We start from the raw sequence: 11,831 nt of genomic DNA on the forward strand, positions 1-11,831 counted from the left end.
AAAGTTTAATTTATTATTTAATAGTTCATGAATAGGTCAAATATAAGTGTCATTTTGTGTTTTACTTAGTTTAATCAAAGAATTAATAATATTTATTTTCTTCTAGCTACTGATAAAGAACCAGATCTTCACTTCCCTAATAAAGGTACCATAGAAGTTCCCAAGACAAAAGATGAAGGCAGTGCTTCTGGAAGAGCTAGCTGTAATATTTCTGCTGTTTTCTGTAGTTTGGTAGTCTTGGTTACACTACAATTTCTGTCTCCTCTTTGAGGACAAAGGTCACCAAAATATGTGCCATTTGGAAGTAAAGAAAGGCTGAGGCAGTGTTATACATTTTATTAAGTGTGATCGAGTCTTGCAGGACTGTACTTTTATTTTGAATGACTTAATGCAAACGAAATGTGTCTTGCCTTGCCAGAAATAATGTTTTTGTGAGTTGTTACATGAAAATGAAACTTTCCTTAAAAGAAAAAGTAACAAAAAACAGATTCATAAAAAAATCCAGTTTTTCCCTTAAGTTTGATTTCTTTACAGAGAACTACAGCTGATTTGTTTTTTATTAACTTCTGTCTATATTTTTTAACATTTCAAGTGCCATTTTCTGTTTGTATGTCTATAACTTTTAACTGTTCATGATGCAAGTATTGCAAAATATTGAGCAGATTACAACCAATACTTGTGTTCTTATGATGATACATACTTGATATTTATGATTGTGTGGGAAGGTCAATAACTGTTGTGTTTGGGAAGTATAAGATAAAATAACTTGAGTCAAGTGATAAAAAGTTAGAACGATCATTGTGACATTCGTGTCATTTCTTATTTAGCCGTGGAGTCATCCCTGCCAGTAGAATTCAGGCTAGCGTAAGATCTTTATTAATATTGCTTTATTTAATGAGATTAATTTGTGTAATGTTTCCAGAGTGTGGGCATTGGCAAATGCCTATCTTGGATATTTGGTACTTTTATACTAATTAGGCCTCAAAGCTAATAAATCTCCTGTTATATATTTGACTTATATAAACAGTTTACTTAAGACATACAACAGCTACTGATAAAGGAAAATCATATTTTATATGCAGCTTCTCAATGTTTAAATTGTTTTATTGAAATGTCAATTGTTAAAGAGAAATGTAGTCTATAAGTTCCACCACTGTAAAATGATATCATCAGATGCTACTTGTAAAATACATGTTAAAAAACTATTGAAGCAGTAACTCATCAGCATTTTAGGATGACTTATGCTGATATATCAGTTGTTAAAGTACAATAGTTGTATCCATATTCATAGTAATTTTATGAAACATAAGTTGTTGAAAATAAAGCAAAATTGTTTTTCTATCAGTAACATTGCAAAGTTCATGGTAATTTAAAGGGATGAAACCACAGGAAGAAAAAACAAATCATATATATAACTCTTGGTTTTTATGATGACTGAGTAGACTCCTGTCCTAACAAATTAAAAAAACTATTCCAAATGGCGAATTTCCACCTATAGGGCAGGTCCAATGTTTAGAAGTAATGATAAGGACATGTATTTTTATACAAACATTCAAACCTGCTCTAATTGACTGATTAGGGATTAAAGAAAACTGTTAGGGCAAGAAGTTTTGGTAACAAAGTTCTCCCCAACATCAGTTTTCTTTGAAGTAATACCTAAAGCAGACTGAGGGTAAACGCTGTCTTATATAAATATTATTTTCTACTGCTAGTGTAGTTCACTCATATTTTTGGGATATGTAGTCTCATTGGAGAAGAATCCTTTTAAACTTCTGAAATAAATGAGATATTTAGGAAATACAATTATTAATTGGCATATTGACTTTTTGTTTTATGAAACTCTTTAATCAGGACTAGTAACCTAAATCCTAATTTCAATCTTTGGAGAAGAAATTTCTTGAATTGAACATAGGATTAAAAAGTACAATAATTTATCTTTCAAACATAAAAAGATTTAACCATGCTCTGGTTAAAGACGTATAGCTTTTCTGGCTGGAGACGGTCTTCAATGCTTGTGAGAATTGTTTAGATCTTGTATGATGTGGTCAGACGATTCAAAACAAGTATTACATAAGTAGATTTTCAGTTTGAGTTATTGAAAAGTAATGATGAGAAATTCAGTCCTGGAGGTGACTGAAAGACAGTATTTATTTTAGTTAGGAACAAAATATTGGATACGAGAACAAATGATGAATCATGTATGTTTAGAAATGTTTGGTTAATATAAAACTAGGCTAAATATGTTAAATTTTGTTTCATAAGTCTGAGTTGTGTTTTACTCCTAAGGTTTTATTATTTTATATATTTAAACATAAACAGTTGGGACTCTAAGCCTGTGTTAAATGTTCACACAACTTAATACAAGGGTTAAGTGGGTCAAATAAATCACAAATACTGTTGTTTTTGTTTTCTATTTGTGATAAACTGAATGTTTTTACAGAAACCACAAAAGTAAGAAATTTATGCAAACATCCTTAAATCCATGGAATGAAAGATAATATTAGGAATACCAAGATCTGATGAATGTAATATGGTGTTACCACAGGAATCTTATTAGCTGTATGATCTTAAAAGATATTACAAAAAGTATGGAATGAATGATAATGCTATAATATAAATCCCACAATCAACAGGATGAAACGATGTTATTATTAGAATTTAAGATCCATGGAAAGAAGTGGAATGTTATTGTAAGAGCTTTATGATCCCTGAAGTGAAATAGGACATTATAATAAAATATTTAAGATAAATACAATGAAATAATAAATAGATGCATAAGTCCTAAGATTTATGGTATCAAATAGAATGTCATCGAAGAACCTTAAAATAATTAAAATAAAATAGAATTTCAAAATAAAATTCACAAATTCAGTACAGTTGAATTGGATTTTATTCCAGAAATGTTAACATACATTAAATAACAGGGGATGTTACTATTGTAACCCAAAGATCTTTGAAATAAAGCAAGATTTATTATATATTCCTTGGTATTTATAAAAGGAAGCAGTAGTTTGTTATAAGATTTCTAACATCCATGCTATTGTAAAAAAACAACAACAACGTTTTCATAATAATTTTTTTGTAAATTAATATAAGGAACCTTAAAAAAAATACGTACTTTAATCTGTAAATACTAAGGCAGACTTAATAGAACTTTACAGTGACTGATGGTTAGATGAAAAGAATTAGTTTTAAGTACAGTACACTACAATTTAGTGTCTGTTTAACATGACCATAAGGTAGGTGTTGAGTTGAGTGATAATCTTTGTACAGATATTGTATGATAAAATAATGAAACAAATCATATTGTTTGTAATAGTGTAAAGGAGAAATGATAAGTTCATTCATGAACTGATAGGAAAAAACAAATTAACTTTCTATGTGCTGTCATGTATATTAGGTGAAGTAAGACAATTACTAACTTCCTAATCTTGAATCCTATTTTATGCATTGTGAAAATATGGTGGATTAAAAAACATTTTCTTTGAATTTCTTACTTGTATAGATCTATATTACACACACACAAAAACACCAATTTGTTTTTGTGAAATAAATTTTGGTAAATTATAAACGAGATAGATTAACTAGCGGTAACATTGTTCGTTTGAGGAACTAATAAAAATATTTCAGTGGTTTATTTAGACTTACCTGTAACTAAAAACATCCAACTACAGATTTGAAACAGTTGAATATGTGTTAAGAAACAAAAACAGTTTGTTAAATGGATGCTATAGTGTGAATAGAAGGTTAATTATGTCCCATAATATCTTTTATGTAAGAGAATTGGGAAAGATCTGTAATGTTACAGGTAATTGCAAAAGATAAAACGAATACACGTGTTAATGGTATACAACAAAACAAAAGGCAAAATATTATTGTATTATACATCTTTTGTAATCTTTCTTTTACGCAAAATTCGATAAAAGAGAATTAGTCAAAAGATGTATTGATTTTTTGTCATCCTTTATTACGTGATGAAGGATGTAATTTGACAACACTTCCGATAGATTTCTTTAAGTCTATCTTACGGCAAAACCAGAGAAAGCGAGTAAAGCAGGTTATATGGTAATGTAATTTTAAAATAAGTGTGTAAAAGAGATGTTCTAACTTTGTTCAGCTAGCTTTAGGTGATTTATTACAACATTGCTTATTATATAATCCAGATGAATTAATAACGAAATAATTACTGACAGTCATCATAAATACCTGGAAAATGTATTATACAAAAAATGATAGGGGTGTCTTAGAAAAACATGTGGTTCACGTATCCCTTCTCACGTGATTGTTATATAACTTAGTTGATAAATAGATTTGCTATGTATATATATATAGAAGAAAGCTGACATAATAGTGTCGAGAACTGAGATGGTATTTATGCCGTAGTTGTTGATATAAATTCGTAATTTAGTTCTTTAAATTTTTTATGCATTTTTGTTTTCGTATGATATATTTCGCTAAACAAATTTGCTGCAAAGGTATTTAATTTTTATTGCCACAAAAACTAGCAATTTCAGAGTTTTAACCACTCGTTTACACGGTCTTTCATTGTTCGTGAATTAACATTAGGTCTGATGTTATTTACTGGCATATGTTTCATTTGGTTATATTGTCGAGCGTTTACGCTTGATGACTGTTCAACTTGGCGTTTGTGATTAGTTGGCAAGAGAGTAGAGAATCTATGCATTGATTCATGTTGTCGTGCCTTATCTAGTGTAATAGAAGTTAACAAACTTGTCTGAACTGTAGAATAGTGTCTTATTAACCACATGGAGGAGACTTAAAGTTAATTAATCTTCTGCAACATTGCCTTTGACTATTATAACAAGGCGTAAATCTACTGTCTGCGTTGAATGAAGTTAGAAGGGACTACGCGACGGCAAGATGTAACTTCTAAATTGTCTTGAGAATTTGTGATATGCAGAGATAGAGTTGTCTTTCGATTTGAAAATAAAAACATTTGAATACAACCTTACACACTTTTTAAGCTTTCTTAATCTCAAATTAATTTAATTACCTGTTTAAAGTATATTGGTTTTCCTTAGGGTGTTTGTTTTGTATTCTTCATTAGAACAAAACTTTACTAGTTTTGTCATTCCATGTTTTTTTGTTTTTTTTTTACTTACGGCGCGATTAAAAACTTTACTAGAGAATTGTAACTTATAACTGTGATTTCTTTATCTTGTATGTATGTGTGTGTGTGTTATTAAGTTAGAAAAACTTAGGGTATACAAATCAGTAAACATGTACATAAGAAAGTGGTTGCACATGGAAGAAAGTAACATGTGTGTATCGATAAAACAAGTTTCATTCGCGCCACAGCCGCTGGAAACTACTCGTTCACAAAAGTGCTAGTCCGATTTCCTTTTTCGATGTTTTTCGTCCTTGTCCGAAATCTGTGGCCTAGAGTAACAAAATACCTGTTGTTTAATGACTACGAATAAGTGATTAGGAACGAAGATGAGCATCAAGTGCTATATGTTAGTTTGTGAGCTGTAAAGGTATGGAAATATGTAAAATATGTTACAGCTTCTGTTTTCATGTGGACTCGAGGCGACAGAGTTGTGGGTTGAGAGAAAATAAACTGATTTTGTTTTTATTTTTATATGATGCAGTAAGGTTCTTCAGTCTTAATTACTGGCCCCCTTTTTGTAGTTGTCTTACAATTATGAGAAAGCAAAAATAAGCAACAAGTTAATTGTATATGTTTTCAATATTATTATTGTAAGTAAGCTAACCTATCCTGTATCGGTTTTCGTATCATTATTAGAAATTAAATAAACTGTTTTGGCAGCAAACGTTTGAGTAATTCTATTAATTGTCATAGTCTGGGTAAACATTACACAAATTTAATTGTTATTAAAACTAATCTTAATACGCTATGAAAATGCGTGTGTGTGTATTTTTCTTATAGCAAAGCCACATCGGGTTATCTGCTGAGCCCACCGAGGGGAATCAAACCCCTGATTTTAGCGTTGTAAATCTGTAAACTTATCGCTGTACTAGCGGGGGGGTATGAAAATGGTTGTTTTAGTCATAAAATGCATTTAAATTTATCTTGTGAATCATGTTTTGGCGACAGTATAATATTCTGACTCTTGGAGAGAGGGTCAGGTGTTTAGGGCGTGTTACATATCATAAGTTTAAACAGCCTTAAACTGAATTAAATTACAATGTAGATGTAGTAGTTAAATAAACGTAGATATTTACCTAGTTTATGATTCTTGCCAACAAGTTTGTTTTGTTTTTAATTTCGCGCAAAGCTACACAAGGGCTATCTGCGTTAGCCGTCCCTAATTTAGCAGTGTAAGACTACAGGGAAGGCAGCTAGTCATCGCCATCAGCCACTAACTCTTGGGCTAATCTTTTACCAACGAAAAGTGGGATTGACCGTTACATTATAACGCCCCCACGTATGAAAGGGCCAGCATGTTTGGTGTGACGGGGATTCGAACCCGCGACCCACAAATTGCGACTCGAGCGTCCCTATCTACCTGGCCATGCCGGGCCAACACAGATGGTACCAACAGATAAGTTCTCTAGTAGAGCGTTTTGTAAGAATACAAAACTAACGTACCATGAACCCATTCTGGAACTAATTAAAATTGAAGACTAACAGAAACGTAAGTTTGAAAACATCATTAATAAAAGAAACTGAAATACAGTGATTTTCACCACCTAGAATGTTTTTAAACGGATACAAGTAGTTCAGTTTCACGGATTTATCTTGTGGGTAACATTCTTTATTTATAAATACAGTTATTTCGAAATAAACATCTACCACTCGGCCATACCCGTCCTTTGGCAATAGAGTAGTGGCAAATTCACTTTGCAGTTGTAGCCTGCTCTCTGTTTGACTAATCTTTACTGCTGAAGTGTGTTACGTATTATAATTTATTTCGAACGAGCCTCCAGTTTATTATGTTAAGTATTAACATTTCAAACAGCCTGAGCTGAGTTAAATTCTGATTTTGATTTATAAATTAATTAAATGTCAGTATGTATCAGGTTTACGATATTTTCTAACAAGATTAATACACACAATTTTCTTTTTTAATACAAACATATTTTAATATACAAGCAATAACACAATTTATAGTAGTGGTTATTACAAATAGTGATTTATATACGTACATTCTACAAACTTACAAATTTCCATGGTAAAAAGAGTAGTCCAAAAGTTGGTGGTGGGTGCTAATGACCTTCCCTCTAGCCTTACACTACTAAATTAGAAACGGCTAGCGCAAATAGCCCTCTTGTTACTTTGGGCGAAATACTGAAACCCTAACGTAAGTATAGCCCTAATCTATAAATCAACATTGGCAATTACTAACATAAACTTCGAAAGCACAAATGAGTGCATAGCCATAGATGTAATTATTACAAATAACTTAAAAATTACAATTGCAGGAATCTACTGTGCACCCAGTAGAATCTTAGACACAAAATTAAGAAATAACACAGTAAACCATAACAAAAAACTACATTGTGATATGGGATCTCAATTCTAAATACACAAATTTTGGATGTCGAACGACAACAACAAATGGATCTCGTTTACTAAAATTCATAAACAATATAGACTCTGTACTTTTAAATGATTCAAAGCTAAATCTTTGGTGCACACAAACAAATTCAGAAAAAAAATATTTGGTATCTGATTTAAGTTTGAAATGTTTAGAATTTCATGCTGGGGACATACAGAGTGACCATTATCTTATTTGATGGGCCTTTTATCTCGCACCCAAATTGTTTGTTTGTTTTGGAATTTCGCACAAAGCTACTCGAGGGCTATCTGTGCTAGCCGTCCCTAATTTAGCAGTGTAAGACTAGAGGGAAGGCAGCTAGTCATCACCACCCACCGCCAACTCTTGGGCTACTCTTTTACCAACGAATAGTGGGATTGACCGTCACATTATAACGCCCCCACGGTTGGGAGGGCGAGCATGTTTGGCGCGACTCGGGCGCGAACCCGTGACCCTCAGATTACGAAGCGCACGCCTTAACGCGCTAGGCCATGCCAGGCCCCCGCACCCAAATAGAACAAACCAATACCTTAAACAAAATTTAAATATAATAAAGCAGATTGTTAACGATACAAACCAAAACTAGATTAATTATTACCAACTTCAAACATAACAAGTGTCTCGTGTCCAAAAGACATAGATGATTATTGTCAAGTAATAACTAAATTATTACCAGCTTCAGAGATAACAAGTGTCTTGTGTCCACAATATATATATGACTATTGTCAAGTAATAACTAAATTATTACCAGCCTCAGAGATAACAAGTGCCCCGTGTCCTAAGACACAAATGATTATTGTCAAATAATAACTGAATGCATCACTAAAGGAACAGAATTAGCTATTTCAAAACAATAAAATCACACAACAATACACACATGGAAAACACATAAAAACATATTAAATATGATTAAATAAAGACGCAGATGACGAAGGAGATACATAAACACTAGATATATATCATTGAAACCAGAGATAAATGCACTGCGTAACAAAATTAGAAACGAAATAAAAAATAACCAAAACAAGAAAACTGGAATACTTATTACAAAGGAAGGACATAACCAGGAAAAGGTCACACAAAACAAAAAAAAAAACATCAAAAGCCTATGGAACACTAGTCCAAGATAACAAAACAGCACATACTAACACGCAAAAAGCGAAATTATATAAATAACGTCTACATAGTCTTTTCAAACACAAAATTAGCTGTTAAGCGAGGTTCTTGAAATTGCAGTTGGCAAACATACGCCAGTGTTTTTATAAAACATATGTTATTAATTCTTACTCTCGAGAATCTACAAATGGAGGGAATAGGTGGAAATTTCGCACTAGACATTTAACAGTATAAGTTACACGTATTTTTAAATGCATATTTAACTAAAACAAACGTCGATATTAAAATAAATATATAATAGTAAATTCTTTATGAAAGTAGTTGATCTTCATCTTATGGACAAAGCCTGGATACAGGAGGAAAGCAAATGAATTGAGATTGTTTCCTACTCATGATAGCTGACTTGGGTTAGCCACTGTACAAGTGCTAACTTCGAGCTTCTGAGGATTGTCTCTTCTTTGGGTTCTTTTTCTAGATAAATACTTAGTTCCAGTAATGCTTAACTTAAAAAGTAGCATCCTGTAGTTGTTACTGCATCTGACCAGTACGCTAATATTCAGCGTTTTCACATTTTAAGTACACTTTACACTAAAGTAAGGTGAAAAAATATTCAGCTGTGTATTTAATTTTGTGTTATAATAATTTAATTCATATATCATATGATATTTAACCTATTATCAGTGAAATAAAATACCGATAATTTCACTTACTTGTAAATATTTTGATTCAATCCAATCAGAATCTCCTTAACTACCCTTATAAGAAAACCCAGGTAAAACGTTTTCAGGTGTTAAGGGTGTTTCTTTGTCACTTTACTCGTCCATGCAAATTCATTCTTTGTCAAATATTTTAATGTTGACATGAATGATTTTCTTATGATTTTTACTGGATCTTCAAATAATGTCTTCCATGTGTGTAATTAGTTAACTTCATACGATAAATTCATGACAACCAGACCAAATTATTTATTTCTTTTCACGTGCTGCTTAGATGTGTTTTTTATTGAATTATTTGTGTTATTATTCAGTATTCATGAATGATTTTATTTGTGGAACCACTCATGTACGTCACACATCATAACATCTACGAATAGCTTAAAAGATACTGCTTTTAGCTCATGTGCAATTACTTTAGTAACGTTATTTGACTACTTTCCACAGGTTATATCTTGATAACCCTGCAGTTCCATATGTTTTCATCAATGAATCATCATACTCAAAATCTTATTTTAAGGCATCACAAACTGGATAACAACTGCCAGAATTCAGATAAAATCAGACTTTTCCACTAAAATCTCATCAGACAGAATTAATATTTGTGACATACAGTATATGTCAATCCACACTTTGAGAAAACATAACTCCCCCTCTGGTGGCGGAAAATCCCACATCTGTGATATGTAGGAGAGAGTCTAACAAAAACTAGATAACATTATCTATAGGACTTTCATCAATCAATAAGATTAGGTGAGTAATTCCTTTGCAATGTTAAATAATATTTTGCCTCAAAAAATTATCCAGTAACTTGTAAAGCAGGCGTTGTAATGTCCTTTTCAGCTAAGTTTTTCAGCTAAGTACGAGGGCTGTTAAAAAAATACGCGGAATGACGTCATAAAACAAAATGTACTTTATTTAGAAGTTACAGGTCTGGAACCCCTTTAAAGTACTCTCCTCCCCAACGCACACACTTATCCCAACGGTGTTTCCACTTGTTGAAACAGTCCTGGTACGCTTCTTTTGTAATGTCCTCCAGCTCATTCGTCGCATTTGCCTTAATGTCGGGAATCGTCTCAAATCTTCTTCCTTTCAAGGGTCTTTTGAGTTTGGGGAACAAGAAAAAATCGCAAGGAGCAAGGTCACGTGAGTAGGGGGGTGGGGTGGGGAAGAACAGTGATCGAGTGTTTGGCCAAAAACTCACGAGTTCTGAGGCACAAATTTCGCAGCAACGCGGTGCATCTTCAATTTTCGGTCAAAATCTCGTAACAAGATCCAACTGATATCCCACACTCTTCAGCAAGCTCCCTGACAGTCAGACGTCGATTTGCCCGCACCAGGGTGTTGATTTTGTCGACGTGTGGGTCGTCAGTTGACGTGGAAGAACGTCCAGGACGCTCATCATCTTCAATGGACTGTCGACCATCCTTAAAACGTTCATGTCACTTGAAACATGCCGTACGCTTCATAGCAACATCACCGTAAGCCGTGTTAAGCATAGCAAAAGTTTCAGTCGCAGATTTTCCAAGTTTAACACAAAATTTCACAGCAAGTCGTTGCTCCTTCAGGTCATTCATTCTGAAATCCGCCAAACGAAAAAATCGCACTTCACTTAAAACCGCGTAGCTAATACACAAATAAAGATATCTGCAATCGGGAAATGGCGTCGTAATCAGCTGATCTGTGCGAACCTAGCGACACCAAGCGGATTCCCCTGGAATCAACTGGAGCCGCGCAATTCAAACAGTCCGCGTATTTTTTTAACAGAGGAAGAGGTCAAATGTACCTGACCCTCCTGGGTATTCAACAACATCAATACCCAAATACCGACACAGTGAAACTTGGAACAGACCTCGTAAATGCATTGCTATTGACTACCAAAAATTGAATGTCAGTCATTTCTCATTATCTTAGACAGAACATTATGTCTGCAGGTGGGGTAACTACCCCTGTTTTGTACAATTTAATAAGACAAATGCTCAACTTTATGGTTTTAGTTCTTTATTTTATTATAGCAATGTTGAGAATGTTTTCTCGCTGCTGGTAACTTTAATTGGCCTTTAGTGTACAACTGTTATGGTGACATATAAAATTAATTGTCTCAAAGTAATAGATGCTGATCTTTCAACTCTTGAACTTGAAATTTCAGTACGGTTTTTCTCTATAATTTAAATTGTGTGCTAAGTTACCTGAAGTTGAAAGATAGAAGATGTGTAATTTTAATGACCTGCGAAGTTCCTGTTATCGTTCTGTGATGTTAGATCAGCACCAGTTATCGACTGTCAAACTTCAATATTGAGAATCAGGTGTTAGATACTATCCCTGCTGCCCGGAGAACAGAGATTTACTATCTTCCACCAAAACCATCATCATGTAAAAGTATTGTTTCATCGTCCGGGAAAGAGCTGGATGAGAAAGGAATTCATCTGAAGAAACAAAAATATCTGAGGTAACCATGGAGAAAATGGTGTCAACATTT

General features: G+C 33.1%; 1 protein-coding gene across 4 annotated transcripts in view; it reads left to right on the top strand.

Annotated features, from left to right (window-relative positions):
* The window catches only part of LOC143232281 (glypican-5-like), a 108,298-nt gene extending 102,503 nt beyond the window's left edge, over nucleotides 1-5,795 (top strand). For all 4 annotated transcript variants that reach the window (XM_076467477.1, XM_076467478.1, XM_076467480.1 and 1 more), the window contains one exon: nucleotides 107-5,795. In XM_076467477.1, coding sequence (XP_076323592.1) covers nucleotides 107-270 — 164 coding nt within the window. In that variant the 3' untranslated portion in view covers nucleotides 271-5,795. The remainder of the gene's footprint in view (nucleotides 1-106) is intronic.
* Nucleotides 5,796-11,831: the final 6,036 nt, after the last annotated feature.

This window comes from Tachypleus tridentatus, chromosome 11 (assembly GCF_004210375.1).
Source record: "Tachypleus tridentatus isolate NWPU-2018 chromosome 11, ASM421037v1, whole genome shotgun sequence".
Lineage (NCBI taxonomy): Eukaryota > Metazoa > Arthropoda > Merostomata > Xiphosura > Limulidae > Tachypleus > Tachypleus tridentatus.